At 42.0% G+C, this 18,416-nt stretch overlaps 1 protein-coding gene across 1 annotated transcript in view; it reads left to right on the plus strand.

Annotated features, from left to right (window-relative positions):
• FLT1 (fms related receptor tyrosine kinase 1) overlaps positions 1 to 17,661 on the plus strand; it is a 75,940-nt gene extending 58,279 nt beyond the window's left edge. Inside the window, 3 exon segments of the mRNA XM_083169861.1 lie at positions 3,532 to 3,649; positions 8,942 to 9,050; positions 11,491 to 17,661. Of these exon segments, the coding sequence (XP_083025987.1) occupies positions 3,532 to 3,649; positions 8,942 to 9,050; positions 11,491 to 11,888 (625 nt within the window). The 3' untranslated portion in view covers positions 11,889 to 17,661.
• The last annotated feature ends 755 nt before the right edge of the window (positions 17,662 to 18,416 follow it).

Here is an 18,416-nt window from a genome sequence, read left to right on the forward strand (position 1 = left end):
TGGCTGTCTAAGGTGCTGAAACTTCTCTCTAGCACATCTACAGGGAAAACATTCCGCGTGAGCTAGGAAAGTATTTCTACCATAAACATCATCAGGCTTCATCTAACTATTACTTACTCAACTCTAATTAGGAGAAGCCTGATTTTGTTTTTTCACGGTCATTTTTTTCTTAGCTCGTAAGTTGCTGTATTTTGTATAAATGACGTGTTCACACGGCACCAAACTTTTTCTATAGTTAAACCACTTATGAGTTGGATACATCTAATGCAATAACTAAGCAGTAAACGACCTGTTCAAAGTTTTCCATATTTTATCATTTAAAAAAATATATTTTTGGGAATATCTATGCTGTCTTCAGAGACTCAGAACATATACATTAATTGTTCACACAATGGCAGGTATTTAATGCTGTGGGCGAACGGCGACAGCGAGCAGGGCTTCCTGCTTGCTGTCACCACTCACCCTGTCAGTATTCAACGCACCCCCCCTCATACGCCAATTCCCCCTCGCTCCGTTTTTTGAGCGAGGGGAAATTGGTGTATGCGGCTCCAGAAGCAGCGAGACTCGCGGCTAAATACAGCTAGTTTTCTGCATTAGCCGCGGGTCTCGCTGTTTTGGGGAATCCTCGTCATCCTGTGACGGCGAGGATTCCCCAGAATGTTGAATAGGGCGAGCGGCTGGCGAGGGGGTTAAACAGAGAGGATCTCTGGTTTTCTGCAATCCTTGCTGTTTAACCCCCTCGCCGGCCGCATTGAATACTTGCCAATGTCCTCTGAAGGTTCACAGACAGAACCTGCCTCCTTGGCCGTGGTATACGGCCGCTAGTACCTGCTTGACCAAGCAAGTCGCACCAATCTAATCCCTTTAAAGATCTGTGAGCACAAATTTATTTTAAATGGCGTATGTGTTGCTTTTTTAATATCGCATTCTTCCCCCAAATCTAAGTGAAAAGGCTGCAAACCCGGTCTAGTAACAGAGCAGAGGCATGGAAGGAAACACAATGAGCGTGCTCAGTACTGTGTGAGTGTTTATGACTCCCCATAGCCGGGTCGGGAGGCTCATTCATAACACTGCACGAGTACTGTATACAAATGTCATGTAGAACACGCTTGTCCCCGGAAAACGTTTTCCCTTCAGCTGTTATAATTATACCCATCTATTGTGCTTGGCTTGCTGTCTAGAAATGGCAGCTGAGTGAGGATTTTTAAGAAAAAAAAATGGCTGAGAACTTTGAGAGCTTGAAGACAGGTTTACAGCATTTAAGGTTGATAACCGTGGCCCAGTCCAGAATAGGCCATGGGAGCCGTCTTATCTCCCTTTGGCAGGAGGTGTTCTCAGCTTCCTGTGCGAAATCAGGAGCGTACGCTGCTTTCCTCTTCTTGTTTGGCTTCCTCCCCTATACAAGACCGTTCCCAGCACTGCTGTTATCTTTACATCTTCAAACATGGCACAATTTACTTCCTTAAAACCTCTATGTATTCTTAAGGGGTCGCGCTGTGTCCCCCCATCTCCTGCACTCTCGCCTTAACCCCTGCAGCGAGGAAGAAACCAGGAAAAAGGGCCTTTAGCGCCGGCCCAGGTGATTCAGATGTGTGCATGCCTAGCACAGTCTAGCAACTAAACCGCTAATTAATAGTTATAATGTTCAGGGTGAAACGCAAAGGTTCAAGAGTCAGTGGAGTCCGGCATCAAAGAGTTAACATGTGAATTCCTGGTGGAAGTGGAGAATTGCTCTAAGAACTTTGAAAAAAAAAAATAATTGCAGGGGTTTTCGGCTTCCTGCTACTGTGCGCTGCCAGATTTATGTCCGTCTCCTCCTCCTCACCTCCTCTTCTAGCTATGGTATTAAAATAGACATGATGACTTCTGCTAAAGTCTAGGTCTCCCCATTCATAGCAAACAGAAAGAAAAACACAAGAGTATGGTCAAGGCCAGGCTGTTGTGAAGTCAAGGATAAATAGTCTAAAAACCCAACACCCCCCTTCCTACTTGAAAGTACTAAAACCAAAATAGAGTTTCAGTCACGGAAGGAATTGGCTTGGTTCTCCCTGCGTCCTACAATCGTGGGGGGAATGTAATTATGGAAGTGATTTTATCACTCTCATGAAAGTAGTCTACATTTCGCTAGACTAGAATGTCAGATTCAGGGCTGCACGTAGTCGCGGCTGCAACTTCTTACTTAATAAAGTGAAATAGTGTGTATATATATATATATATATAACATATATAGATATATATATGTATATGTATATATATGTATATGGAGAGAGAGAGAGAGAGAGAGAGAGAGAGAGAGAGAGAGAGAGAGAGAGAGAGAGAGAGAGAGAGAGAGAGAGAGAGAGAGAGAGAGAGAGAGAGAGAAATTGGTGGCACTTACAATCTGTTCACACGAAATGGACTAAGCAATTACTCAATTACTCCATTTCCTGTGAACAGTCCATCAGTTCCGACAATTTATCTGGATTCATGCTATACTTCATTGTAGAAGGCATCTGGCATGGTGATTAATAAAGGTTTTAGAGGCCGAACGTTGTACATATTACAGGGGGTGTGGGGGGGGGGGGGTGTCAACAGTAGGATCCTGACAGTCAGAATCCAGACGGATCCAGGAGGTAGGTACAGAGAGTTTCCAGGATCCTTCGGGATTCTAGCCATCTGGTCCCGACTGCTGGGATTTTGTACCCAACCTTTTATGGGATACTGGTGAGATCTGCAGAAGACTTATAAAAAATAGACTGTAGAATGATTTGATGTGCCAATGTTGGAAAGGACAGTAGTTCCATTATTACGTGAAAGTAGACTCAACCTAGCCCTTCCTAGTAACTTCATTGTGTTTCCACCTGAATACCAGTGGAATCAATATGGGAATTTCCATAGCTTCCACTTCTACTAATTCCATTACTTCCTACTGATGGCTTTTGTGCAAGCAAGGGGCCACTGAGTTCTCTTTCATTATTAACCAAGGGCCACTGAGTTCGTTGTAGTTATTAACTGTTGGTTAATGACCAATTTATTTAAATGATAATTGTCCGTATGCATACATTTTGGCAACTTGCTTTCAGATGGAGCCACTCTAATAAATCCAGCTCTCGCCGCGCCCCATTCACAGCAATGGACGCCGGAGCTTATAATATGCTCATGCATCATCGTTTGCTGCACACCAGCCTCCACGAATGTATTGCTGGTGTGCTGGTGAACGAGATCACATTGGATCCATCTGTACATGAATTCATCTATCTGAGTACCAAGGCTACCAAAGTCATAAATCAGACCTCCATAGCACTGACATTATAGGCTTGATTTGCATGGACATAACCAAAAGGAACCCGCACAAGGGGCAAAATAATGAAACCCAACTGCAGGAGCAATAAGCGGATCTAGTAGTACTCTACGTACCGCAGGGATGGGATCTGCTACTTACCAAAGTGCTCACAGATCATACCATAGTGCCGCCCCGTCTTGTACGTATTTCTTGCATGCAGTCATCATTTCACTGTATACGTAATATATTGCCTCCTTTGTCTTGCACAGATGTGATTTCCACCCAGCCCATTCTGTTCCAGTAATCGTGGGGAAAAATAGTAGCAGCCACAGTAATAGGATTTACAGTATCACAGAACGTAACTCATATCATTGAGGAAAAAACAAGGTAACAATGCTTAAATATTATGTGTAAACAATAAAGTCTACTTATGTTTGTGTATGCCATCAATAATCACAGACATACTACTCAGACCAACGCTGTGTAGGCGCTAATTGTCATTGTCATTGGCAGAATTGTGTGTATTGAATCATTTCCTAATTGGTCGGAATATTACAACAAATGCACATGAGTGGCACAGAGACTCACTGACTATAGAGGTTGAAACTAAGCAAGTTCAGTATAAATGGTGAGAGTCCTCCTTTACAAGGACACCATGGGACAAATGCACTTTGGGACTTTTTAGGGTTTAGACATACAGTATGTGCAGTTGCACTAAACAGGCCAATTTACGTGAACATTGGCATTGGGTGTTAAAATCAGCCCGCAAAGTTTTACTGGATTACGTGCTCCTGAAACGGTTTTACTCTGTTGATGCTTTGTTTGAGGACTAAGTTCAATCTGAAGACACCTACCATGAGAGCTGGAGGCATACTTAGCTACTCTCATGGAAGGTTCGGGAGACACTAAGACTTCTTAGTGGAGTGGGAAAGATGAGGAAATAATGCCAGCAATCATAGGTCAATATGTAATTGATGGGGCAAAAATGAACCAAATTGCATTGAATAAGCCCCTTCCTTTCCCCATTGACCCACAATTTGCAGCATTTAGCCTCGATGGGGGTGGTACCTAATGATATGAGGTTGGCAAGCATGGCCACCTGAGGGGGCTGACCATCCTTGCATGAAACTCATGATGCCCACATAAAAAAAACAACAACCTGTGAACCCAAGAATTGCCTTACATGGGCCTGGCTCCAAGGTTTTCAGCAGGGACCAGCCCAAAGTCTTGTGCTCTTCTGACGCCTAATATAGCCCATCTGTGCCACCACTGTCCATCAGACTTTTGGCATGTCATATAGATTTTGTAATATATTACCAGGCATATGTAACAAATGCATGTTTAGGGCCTGATTCAGCAGTACCCGCTGACTGACATGACTGCGCAGATTCCTGAATGTCACCCTAAATGATCACATGCAGTCCCCCTTCTGTCGCTGTCTGATTGACAAGCAAAGGTGTTCGCAGGGGGCAGTGTGGTTGCAGGGGTGGCAACGGAGCATGTCACCCGGTCTTCCAGGAGAGGTTCTGAGTCTTTGGGTGCGTACTTCCAGGGCCTGATAAAAGGTTTCAGGTGCCCAGGCTAATACACATGTAATGCTACTAAACAAACGTGTATGTGCACTCAGGGACTCGCCAGTCTTACTGCCCATATGCATGTAACGAAGGTTATACAACTGGCATGTAGGATCTAATGCTTGTAGCATGTGAAATAGACCTCAGCTTTAGGCTGCCAAGCTGGAGTTGTAGCACAATGGCCCTTATTCAGATCTGATTGCAGTACAAGTTTGTTCTCAAAATGGGCAAAACCATGTGCACTGCGGGTGGGGCAGATGTAACATGTATAGATAGAGTTAGATTAGGGTGAGTTATTTTGTTTTTGTGCAGGGTAAATACTGGTTGCATTATTTTTACACTGCAATTTAGATTTCAGTTTCAACACACTCCACCCAAATCTAACTCTCTCTGAACATGTTACATCTGCCCCACCTGCGGTGCACATGGTTTTGCCCATTTAGAGAACAACTTTTTACTGCGATCAGATCTGAATAAGGGCCAATGTACATAAAGTAATGGTTCCATCAGTAAGTTACATTGGCACAGCCATCTGGCAGTCACCTTAAGAACTTTATCCCCCCTCAGTACATCAGGATGGGTGATAGCTAACAAGTATGGAATAAATTAGGCCTTCATTTTATTCCTTTACTGTCACCTGCAAGCCCCCACCCCCGCAGCCCTGACACCCTAGACTGTAGTCTAATCAGCCTATTGGTTAATCATTCACTGCATACTTCCTGGCCTGACAAGGCATCCGGCGACGGACAGTCTTAATAAGCTGAGGCTTACTCAGCTGGCTATCTGCGGGAAACATCACTAATGTTTTCTATATGTTGATCCCAGGCTGCGAGCTCAGACACAGTGCTGGCATCACGAGTGCAGCAAGAAGGTGTCTGCATACCTCCCAACTTGTTCTCTTGAGACAAATGCATGCACCTGAAATTAGAGGTGTGGCCTCATAGCTAGGGGGCTTGGCTCATGATCACGGCACTTCCTGTGCGGCCACACCTCTGTTTTCCCCATTGTGGGGCATGGCCAGCACACTAGGTGCTGCTGGACATGCCCCGTGTCCTTCTCTTCAGTAAATAGATGCTGTGCGCATAGATGCTCCATTGCAGTGTAAGAATAAAGCTGTCCAGGACAGTAACTTTCTCTTTCTTGCTATAAGGGTATAAGTCAGGGATGTCCAAACTGTGGCCCTCCAGCTGTGGTGAAACTACACATCCCAGCATGCCTTGCCATAGTTTTAGCATTCCCTAATAGAAAAACTGTAGCAAGGCATGATGGGACTTGTAGTTTCTCAACAGCTGGGGGGGCCATAGTTTGGAAATGCTTGGTATAAGTTGACCTCAGAGAAGTAGATCCCTATACTTATCTCTGCATTGCAATATTGTGGTTTCATCCTTTAACCCAGTGGTTCCCAAACTGTGTGCCGTGGCTCCCTGGGGTGCCTCGGGACACATGCAGGGGTGCCCTGGGTTGGTGGTCCAGGACCAACTCACATCATTAATAGTTCATTATTTATGAGAAAAACCAGTGCTGGTGGCTGCAAATCACAACATGTGTACAAACAGAAGCAATTTCTGACCTTTACCACATAACTGACCCTAAGAATCACATATAAACCCAATCTAATTTAAAAAAAAATTGCTGTAGGGGCGCCGTGAAAAAATTCTGATACTCTACGGTGCGGTGATTCGAAAAAGATTGGGAACCTCTGCTTTAACCCCTTGAGTGGTAGGTTTTGATGGGGCAGGACAAACCTATCAGGGCAGGTTTTTCCTGCCCCAGCAAAACCAATCACAGTGGGAAGCCCCCCCTCCCTCACCTCTGCTCCGGTGTTAGTACGCCGGAGCTTCCCTGCCACCGCTAGTGTCCCCGCTGCCTCTGTCACATTGAGCAGTGACAGCGGCGGCAGGCTGGGGGATGTTCGCGGCGGCTCTGGAGGACTCGGGTGCCTGAGCGCTCCCGAGTTCCCCCGAGCCGCCCCGAACATCCCCGAGCCTGCCGCCGACGTCACTGCTACTAAAAGTATGGCGGCAGGCAGAAGTGGCGGGGGGAGCGGTGTTAGAAGAGCTCCGGCGTGTGATCACCGGAGCACAGGTGATGGAGCGTTGGGGGGGTGATTGGGGAGGGGGGGCTCTAGAGGTGCTGCGCCAGTGGTGCACACCTGGACACCACTGGCGCGCACCTATTTCATATTTGTGGTATGCCCAGAAATTTTCTGGGACAGTCCGCTGCGGCAGCGCAGCTGGGCCCGAGAAATTTCCGGGCATACCACTCAAGCGGTTAATACTGCAATGTGCTTATTTTCTAAAGAAGCCTTAAGTTTAACCTGCAGTGGATATTTGTGAAGGAGACACTTCAAACCTTCACGTACATTATCAGTTAAGTGTAACATCCTCTATGTTAAAGTGTTTTCCTTGTGGATGTTGATAACAGAAGGTTTATTTATTTATTAGTTTGCACTTTGAATTTTTGACCTTTTTGTTGTTTACTGTGGAACCTTCAATGTTGCATTGGTGTACGTTAAAGCACAGGAAGTGTGTTCTGTTATAACCAGTGGAGCCCATACAGTAATAGCAAATATCGTGTCCCAGCAAGATATCCGCTGCGCAGTTTCTGGGTGCGCAGTGATGCACATTTGCATAATTGAAACAGTCAATGACATAAGGGCTGGTGCGCACTCATAAAATATCAACTTCCACTTTTCTTTAATGACTCACTTCCCTGACCCAAAACATTTTTATTGTCACGTCTCAAACTTGTATTAATCGTCTTACTTATAACACAAGCTATTTTTGTGCCTGGTGTATACGTGACGAGAAGTGAATTGTCTGCAATTCATAGGATGAACATATGTGTTTCCACTTCCACATCTGCAAAGTTTACAGGTCTTAAGGGTCAAAATGTGAAGCTATAAATGATATTCATGTTAAAATGTTTGGAAATACACTAAATGCCACATAGTATTATTGTATTGGGCCATATACAGGCAGAAGGCCAGTTTTTGTTCTTCTTCTTATTATAATTAAGATACAGGTCGGATCTCCCTTATCCGTGTATTCCAAAAACCGAAATATCCCCCAAACCGTGGTTTTTCAGAATATTTTGGGTTTTTTGGTTTGTTCCCACCCGCCCATTGTTTCATACTTACCTCGTTCCTTGATGTCCATGGCGACCTCTGGGACAGTGGCGTAGCTACGTTTTGGGCGCCCCCCCGCCGTTAGGGGGGGGGGGCGCCCATACCCACCCCCCGCCGCCGCCCCGTCAAGCACCCCCACCCCGTCGCCCTGCCGCCTATGCTAACCCCCTCCCCCGCAGTCTTACCTATCGCGCTGGTCCCGGCGGCTCCTTTCTTCTGCTGAGGACCACCACAAAATGGCCGCCCCCGTACAGCAGACAGTTTCAGAGAACTGTTTGCTATATGGGGGCGGCCATTTTGTTGTGGTCCTCATCAGAAGAACGGAGCCGCCGGGACCAGCAAGATACGTAAGTCTGCGGGGGATTGGGGGGGGGGGTAACTATAGCACCGCAGCCCCCGGCGCCCCCACATGCACAGCGCCCCCCCGCGGTGGCGGGGGCTGCGGTGCTATAGTTACGCCCCTGCTCTGGGATCCTGTTCAGCGGCATCTCCGGTCCCAGGTTTTCCTTTGAGTTTTCCAAAAATATATTGGTCGGTTACTGTAATTGTCTTCTGACAGTATAAATGAACCCTGGTGTCCTGTGTATCCATATAACAAAGAATATGATACCAGTATGATGTGAAAGACTGAAGTATTCACTGTAAAGCACAGTGGAATATGTGTGCGCTATATGAATAGCTGTTAATGAAAATTATGGTTATATTTGTATATATTATTATTATTATTACTACCACTGTTTATTTTTATTATTAATATTATTAATATAGTATGCTTAAACATAATAAAAAGAAAGTTAATTATGCATTCATCTCATGAAATACTCTGTACTGCTGTAAGCATTCTGATGACTAGATACAACTCTTCCATCCTTACCCACTTCTAAACCCAGTAAAAAAAAAAACACCCTAAAAATGTTATACTATAATGTTTCATATTGGGGTACACTTTTGGGGACTAATAAACATTTTCTGTTTCAGACTGTGGGGATACTTGTTATAGAAGATTCCTCAACATCCGGCATTTATACTTGTGTTGCCTCCAATAGAATAGGAAGCGAGAGAAGGGAAATACGCTTCTATGTAACTGGTAAGATTGCCTTCCATCAGTCATAGGATCACAAAATGCTAAGGGCACAACGCTGGTTTACCATGAACCCCCTGTGTTTCATCTTTGGAATTTTTTAGATTTTCTATATAGAGTTTATGTTTTTTCAAAACTAAAATGTTCAAAATTCTGAAAATTTATCTGTCCTCCTAGTCATGTAACACTTTACCGCTTATGGAGAACTTGAAATGTTCAAAATGGTTTTCAAATGTGCGGTGTGGGGCAATGCATTTCGGCAATGGAAGAGTTAATCATCACGTCTCGCACATTGCTGTTTTTCTACTTAATTCCAGTAGTGGAGGGTCGTTCTTTTGACTTAAAATCGCTGCTTTCCGCTGGATATTGATGTTTTGACTGCCTCGCTCTACCCCAGCGTGTGCTCCAGGACGTGTCTTTGTAGGTGGCCGTGAAGGCGTCTATTTAGAGTTAGACTGTAGAACAAGTCAAGACTCACAATAGGATAGGCATTTAAAACACGCCTGAATTGTTCACTGTCTAAAGTCTTTCAGAAGGAACGGCCGTCCAAGTACATCAAACTAAAGTAACCTGCAAGATCTCCATTCTTGTGTATGTGCTGGCACACAGCAGGGTTGCGGGTGTGTTTGCAATTACCTAGAGTGAAACAGGAACAGCACGCCCTTATCTCCTTGGCTTCCCAATGTCACTAGACTACATTTTATTTTGAGATTCCTGGTGGTGCTTGGCAAAGATTAAACAGCATCTTCCATCAGGAAACCTGGGAGCTATTTCCACAGGAAGTTTCAAATCACTTAAGTAAATAAAACTATTATGCATCATTGCAGCCGTGCAGCTAAGCATCACATTGATGTCTGGCTTTAGGTGTAATAAGCCAGAGCAATGGGGTTTAAAAAAAAAAAAAAACGTTCTTTGACTTTGAATCCAGAAAAACTTCTACCTCAGTTCCAGCAGATGAAAGGCCATGTACAATTAATACTCTTACTATACCAGAATATGTTATGTCTTATTCATTCCCAGTTGCTTCCTTCGTGTTGTCTTAAGATAATAGATAGGATCTGATTGGTTTCTATGGGTAACATCACATATTTAATCAAACTTCCATCTTAATAAAATCCAAAATCTCGAGGGTATAGGTTGTGTCTCCCTTATCTGTGTATTCCAAAAACTTAAATATTCCGAAAACCGTGGTTTTTCATCATTTCTTTTGGGGGTAGGGGTCTCCCCGCCCCTTTTTTCATACTTACCTCATCCCCCGACTTCCTCGCCTTCAGGATCCTATTCAGCAGCATCTCCGGTACCAGGGATGCATAGCGCAAGTGACTGCAATGCACCCCTGGGACCAAAGATGCTCCTGAAGAGGATCCTGATCACCAAGATGCCACCACCACACTTTCACCAGAGGTGTGTGGGTGGTGGTGAGAGCAGTAAGCTTTTGGGGTCTATGAATTAAGCCTTGGAGAGAGACAGTGACGTAGCTAGAAATTTTTCTACCTCCTGCCCAAAAAGGGGTGAGGTGATGGACTACGGGCGCCATTGGCTGAGCTGACAGTTGACCCAGGCAGCAGTGAGCACAGAGCTTGTCCTGCTCCGTGCATATCTAATGAGTGGTGACCCAGTGCAGTGCATATTGAATGAGCGTGTCCCCGCCCCATGCATATGTAATGAGCAAGACCCACTTTTTACGTATGCATGGGAAGGGGACCCGCACTGCACTGGGTCCCCGCTCATTAGATATGTATAGGGCGGGACCAGCTCAGCGCTCACTGCTGCCTGGGTTGCCTTTCAGTTCAGCGAGCGGTGTCCACCACAGAACCGCTGACGCCACTCCCCAAGTCGCAGCGATGTCTGCCACATATGTAGCTACGCCACTGGAGAGAGATGAAGTGGATGGAGTACCAGTCATGAAACTGTCATATTACAGGCTGTACTTGAAAAATAACAGAAGCTGGTTGGCTGGTACGTTATCTCTGTCCACTTTATCTCTCTTCAAAGCTTAGCAAAGAGACCTAAAATGATCATTTGAATAATAATATTAAAAAAATATAATTGTTGCAAAAACAATTTTACTTTAGTATTCAAATATTTGCACGATAGAGGAAGTGGTAGCCCAAATCCAGGGTCAAAGTTCCATTGTGCAAGCACTTGCCATCTGTGCAGAAGGCCGCAACAGTGCCCTGTCCGCTACCAGCCAGTACTGCTGGGAAATAAATACATTTATTAAATATTGCAGGAGAGTATGAACAAGCCAACAAGTTAAAGATAAATTACAGTGGACTATTATTGTACCCATTCTTCGCCATTATGTTATGCTCTTTAAAGTATAATCATTGAAACAAAAAATGCTTTATCATTTGATCTTATCGTTTCTTTTACAATGTACGTAAAATGAAGATGGAAATGTGAAAAAACATTGAAATGTCAACTTGCTTTGTGCTCCTTACAGATGTACCAAATGGATTTCACATAGACATGGACAAGGTGCCAAAGGAAGGTGAAAACATGACATTAACTTGTTCCGTTAACAAATTCCTTTACACAAACATTAGCTGGATTCTACGCAGGAGAGTCGTAAATCGAACAATTAACCACAGCATCAGCAAACAGAGAAATGCAATCACGACAGACTACTCCACCATCCTGACAGCGGTTATCCAGAATGCCACACGGGCCGATTCCGGGATCTACGAGTGTAGAGCGACGAACACCTACACTGGAGACATCGTTTCTAAAAGCAAAGAAATTACGTTCAACCGGGAGCGCTGCAGTACAAAATCAGATCTTTCACGGACCTCTAAACAGAGAAGAAGAAATTGTGCAACAGAAAGTAGCGTAACACAATAAATTGACTCCAGCATTATCAGAGATTGTAATTCAAAATCAAAGGTACTGAATACACTTCCTTGAAGGATTGGAGGGTTGGCTGCGGATGAAGTAGTGGCGATCAGCCAGTGCGAGCTACATTCGAACACTTCTCTGCTCTTATGGAAGCCGCTAATCTTCCCAAGATAAACCAGTCCAAAGATGGAAGATAACATTACAAAGATTGATCTACACATGTGCTCCAACATTAATCTAGCACTGAGAGAAACGTAGTGTTTTAATGAATCTAGTACTTTGCGTCTAGTTTAGATCAGACCTTTCGGGACATTTGTTTAAAGGGTAAAGCTATTTTTTTTATGATAAAGTATGTGTCATGTCTGGACACACACATAATTTATACAAGATAAGACGAAATCTAAAGCCCTATTTGGACAACTTGGAGTCCAACGCTCAGGTTTGGGGTCCAACTATCAGGTTTGTAAAAAATCGCAATATTTGCTTTAAACTCTTAACTAAGAATGAGCAAAGTTAAGGTGAAGTACAAAACTAATGAAAGATGAATGTTGAACCGATATTAAATATAAAATTTTTAAATAAGATTAACTTAAAAAAAAAAAGATAAACTTGGTTTCCATGCGAGTTAACATTTATTCTTTTCCTTGGCAGCTATAACGCACCTTATAAATTGAGCTGCTATACTTAGTGTTAGGGCAGAGAGGACCCGCCAGGGACTGCCTGGCATCCAGCTATGGCATGCGCCAGGATTTTTTCTGTAGGGTGAGGGACGGGAAAGTGAATGAATAGAAACCATTGCAGGATTTTTGGACACTTGGAACCCTTTGTTCAGGGGATGATTATAAATACAGTTAGGATGGTGTAGAGTATATCTATTATTCATTGGTGTTTTGGTATTTCTAACCAGCAACAGCAATATCAGGCAGCAGGTGTTGGTCTATGACGTGCAGTCCAGGCTGCATTCATTCATTTCAAAAATAAAAAAGCATTTTCTTGATGCGAGTGTATAAATGAGTGATACTTTCGTCAGTAATATATCTATTAGAGCAGGGGTGGCTAAACCGGTCCTCGAGATCTACCAACGGTCCACATTTTCCAGGTTACCTAGCTGGTGCACAGCTGTAGTCATTCCTACTATAGATCCACAGGTTGCCTGGAAAACATGCACCGTTGGTAGATCTTGAGGACAGGTTTGGCCACCCCTGTATTAGAGCTTACACATGACAGTGTCTCTATTTAGTGCTCACAGATCACATAGAAATCTTTGCGGCAACTTGTATACAGGAGGGGCGCCGAGCTAGGCAAACCCCTGTCGAACATTGACTGTGGACTTTAAATGATTGGGGTTTAATGAAGGCTTTTTTCATCTTTCTTTTTAATGCAAGTTCCTATTAAATTAATATGACGCATATACTAAGTACCCTGCTAGCTGTTTGAGATGTAAGTGCTTTCACTATCAAATCTATTTCAAAAATAGATCTTTACAATTAGAAATAGGATATTGCGTAGTAGGGCACCGGGTTGATTGCATAAACCTCCATCCAGATCTGATATTGGGAATACATGCATTGATAAATGGACTTTCATTCACCAATAAATACAGGGGGGGATACAAAGCTTTTTTTCTTTGCAATGTTTGGAGTGCTTTTATACATGCAAGACGACACCCAATCAACCTGCTCTAATCTGGCGCAATGCAACTTTACCACCACTTTCTCCTTTTGTAAAATACAATCAAATTTTTGAACTGATTCACAAATCTACTCTTCTCATTGGCTGGTGCAAACTTCTGCTGCTCCTGGAATGCTGCCATCTTGTTCTGCAAATTGATGCCAAATCTAGATGCAGAAAAAACTGAGGCGCATAACATCACAGAAATTTTTTTTGCGCTGCACCTGAGTTACTCTGTCATGAATGAGGACAATAGATGGTGCAGTGCTTCTGGTTGTTTTCCAGAGCCTTTTGAGGTGCTCTAGAATTTTTTGTTTTGTGGTCTGGTTAGTTAAAATGAACATGTCTTCAGTCTTACCGAGTAGTCCTTATCCACTGAGATTTTCCAACTAAAAATGTGAAAACCTTTCAATAGTGCAAGTCATTCATTCAATTCTGAAAACATGTTCATTATAACTAGTAATTAGCAGGTAACATTTTCTATATTTAGTCTTGGGATATAAAATATGCATCTTATTTCTCACCCATCCTCTGTAATGGGTATAATGTATATTTAGTAGACTAAGCTATGTATTTTACAATAAAATATTTGCAATTTTTTCTAGAAATAATTTGTCTGAAAAGTTTGAAAAATATTTTGAAGACTCTAGATGGAAAAGATTCATAAAGAAGGTGGAACTGTCAAAATGGAGGAGACAGCCATTTTGTAGGCCGAACCAGTCATCAGCCTATCAGTATGCTAGAAAATAGTGACATCACTGCCTGGAGCATGGTGACTGGTTAGTCTCAGCCCACAAAATTGCTGGCTGTTACTTGCTTACTCTGCCAGAATGTGCATCCTATATTTTAGGGAGCCCTTCCTGACTCTTGGGAATGCAGGGAACTCTTCCATATCCTGTCCCCTTTCCAAAGTGAAGTGGGAGGAGGTCTGTTTACTAAAGCTTCTTAAAAAATTATAAATGGTGATGTTGCAAGGTAGTTTTGGATTACATTGGCGATCATATGAAATTATCTTTTAAACAGTTTTTATAAACAAACGTCCCCATAAAGCATGTAGTTTTAGATAGGTAAGATTGTTTATATATGTACATAAAACGTTTTTTTTGCGTCAATTACTAAAAGCTTGCATTATTATTATACTGTAAAAAGCCAACGAATATTTAAAATATATATACTTTTGTAATTGTTGAACAATTGTACATACTTTATCTTCTAATGTGTTAATATAAATTTGAGTGAAAAATAAATAATTTAAAGGAATGTAGTGACAAACGCACTGAAGACAATGGGCAGTATTCAGTCCTCGTCGCTATTTCCGACAGGGGAAATAGCGGTGGACAACTATTTAATGCTGTCATTTCCGATAGCATTGAAGGCGGAATTCGACAAAACGGATCTGTTTTGTCGAAAATGTCCGTTTTTGCTGACACGCCCCCCTTTTTGACAGTGGACAGGCGGAACGTTGAATTCAGCCTGTTGATATACTATTGAGGAGGCAAAAATGGGCCAGGATTCCAACTGTAGCAATGTTCAGACAGTCGTAATCCAGGATTGAATACCCCCCTATGTGTGAAATAAACCCAAAAAGGACCCCAGTGAAGTCATTAAGCCAGATCTAGCATCTCTAGTTCACCTTGGCTTGAACGATGGATACTGCAACATTTGCTCATTTTTTTCATATTCTAGGCTATGGGTATATAGCCTCTACTGCTGCATGGGCGCTAGGATTCTCTGTCACTGGTGCTGCTGATTGCCCAGAATTTAATATCAGGGAGTTTTATCTCTGACTTTAATATTTCATTTATAGTATAACTCCACTGGTACAATACAAGACCCGGTCACCTTTCAGCATACCTCCTACATACAGTATTTAAATGGGATTTGTCACATAAGATCAACAAATAAGTCTTGTTTTACCTGGTTGCTTGCTTTTTGAAGCAGTCCTAGAACCAATGTAGCCTTTCTAGGTCTACATTGGCACAAATCCTCAGTCTAAGTGGCCAGGATGCAATCCCAACTATAGTCAAGCAGTTTTAAAAATCTGCCATCGGGGCTTATTTAGAGCAGTAGAACCTTCCCACAGCAAATCAGATGATTTTACAATGTTCACACAACCAATCAAAATAAAACCATTCATATGGCTTCAAAGACCATTTCAAACAGGCCATTCGTCCATTCCAGTGGCCTATCATTCTCTTAGAATGTTCATACTACCAATCAGACAATAAGAACCTTCACATGGACAATCCGAACCTTCACAATATCAATCAGATTATCAGGACCTGTACATGGCCAATCAGACCATTATAATCAAATCAGGATAAACTTTGCATGGCCAATAAGAAACTTTCTGGCAAGAAGAGAATCAGCATCAAAATGCACTGGCCTGAACTTCGGTCCATGCGTGTTAGTGTAGCCCATTACCCCCAACTCCATATTATATTTGTATTGATGCATTAATGATGTCTAGATGATTGGGAGGGATGGTGATAACAGTATACTGATACCAGTATACCATGAAGTGATTTTGTAATGTGAGGCATCTCCTTCCAGTGTGCTATGACTTTTAGGCTGACTGAACCATGGGGAAATCTATAAATACACCATACGTAGCTTGTTTTCAGATTGATTTAGTTAAGGCAGTGATCCAAAGTAAACAAGTCCTTAAATAGAATATCTGTGGAAAGGGGACAGGAAGAAAGGGATTGACAAAAAACAGAAACTGTGTAGACACACAAGATGGAATTCTACTGAAAGCTGTAGACTCGTGAGGTGATGACTTTAAGGTTTTTCCAATTTAATAAACTAAACTACTTATCAAGGTCTAGAAACATGAAGAATATGCTACAAACATGAATATGGTGCACGTGTAACCTTGCTTTGTGTTGTAACAGAAAGACCCTGTTGTATAGCCAATCAGTTCACCGGTTTACAAAGCTTCTACCACTAACATCAAAGGATTTTTTTGTATAAAAAAAAGGGGACGTCCAGAAATTGTGTAAAAAGTTTTCTGGAAACGCATTATGTTTTATTCACTATAATAAAATATATGGATACGGTAAGGAGTATGGGATTAACAGTACGTGAGAAAATATAAAAAGTTTTTGTGAAATAAATGGAAGTGCCTTATTGTAAATAACACAACATAGAGCTGTTTTAGAAATCCAAAAATGTCAGCACGATGACATGATGGATGGATGCTAAAGCATGTTAGAGATTCTGATAATAGCAAAGCAAAAAAGCACACAAATGGGCATAACTATGTTACACTACATGTGGGGCAACATACGCAGAGAGACTTAGATTTGGGTGGGGTGTGTTCAAAATGAAATATAAGTTGCAGTATAAAAATAAAGCTGTTTAGCATCAGTTGGCTAGATGCAAAAGCTGACAGTATTTACCCTGCAGAGAAAAAATATAAATGTATTTGTGCCACTTGCATGACAACATTGTTTATTCCGTGAATTACGTGGTTTTTGGTTTACCGAATCTGGCCCTATGTCACGTCGCTTTTTGTAATTTGGATGTTGGTTTGATACACAAATTAAAGCCTAAAAATGCCACTAGTAGTTCAATATTTTTGTATTTCAATTATAATTGAAGACATCAAAAATCTGTGCATGGGCCTAATTCACAAAATAAAAAAATAAAAAAGTTGAAGCCATAAAGAGCTATTCAAATGAATCAATCAGATTTCAGCTATATTTATATTGCCTAATATTGGCCCAGTGTGCTCTAAATACTTGAAATTAAGTATATTTTGCAGAAGTGGATTCAATTCACATAAAATACCAAAAATGAAAAAAAAAAAAAAAAATCCAATGCATCATGAATGACCCGTGAACCTTACACTGTGAACTGGAAGGAAATTATCTATTAAGTTAATGCAGTTGTTTATATTCATTCCACATCAACTCATAAAACAATATATAACTTATTTAATGTCAAATGTCAGAAAATGCTTATTTATAGTGATAACAGTCTAAAGATATATACATTAACATTGTTATTTGTTGAGTGTACTTATTTCAGGGTCTTCTTATTGCAATACAACATATGTAACAATTTATTGTTATTCTGTGATAACATATTCTATATATATATATATATTGTATATATTTTCATATTTTAATAAATATTGAAAATTGTATTAACGGTTTATAGAATATTCCTATTTTTGCACGTGTCTGGTTTTGATATATTACTTGGTTGTGTAACTTGGATTTCTTTGAAAGATTAAATTGTGATGATTGTTATTAAAAGTTGTGAACCGCTTTCCTGCTGTACTCTTGTATTTTCCATTATTCTTTATACAATAGGTTTCTTAAACAAAACAACAGGAATAGTAACAACACAACATACAGAGAGACAACAATATGACACCAAAAAACTTCTGGTTGGGAACCCGCAAAGCAGTTTCCTCCTTTATGATTTTAGACTAAGGTCCCACGAATAGATTTTTTTTTCACGTGGGAATCACCGTTGTCAGTTTAATGAGTAGACAATGGCATTTCCTCCTAATTCTAGTTTCATGTTGCATAAATAGGTTGCTCGTGTACAGACTCTGTCTGGTCCCCTCCTCTTTAGCGGGCAGCGCGGTAGACTCTGGGCACTAGGGTAACTAGTGGACCCTAGTGCTGTCCCAGAATCTACTGTGAACGCTGGTCAAATGTCTGTTGCGCCATTTTCCTGGTGATTTCTGTAGCACTGTTGTTGCCGACGTTGGACTCTGGAGAGTAAAGGTCCATACACACTGGGCGACTATGCCCTGCGTGTATGGACAGCGATGATGACAATCACCGCCGGGGAAAGCCGCTCAGTGCATACACACTGAACGGCTTTCCACCTGCCCAGCGCCGACAC

The sequence above is a fragment of the Crinia signifera genome, chromosome 2 (assembly GCF_055691185.1).
Source record: "Crinia signifera chromosome 2, ASM5569118v1, whole genome shotgun sequence".
NCBI classification, from domain to species: domain Eukaryota; kingdom Metazoa; phylum Chordata; class Amphibia; order Anura; family Myobatrachidae; genus Crinia; species Crinia signifera.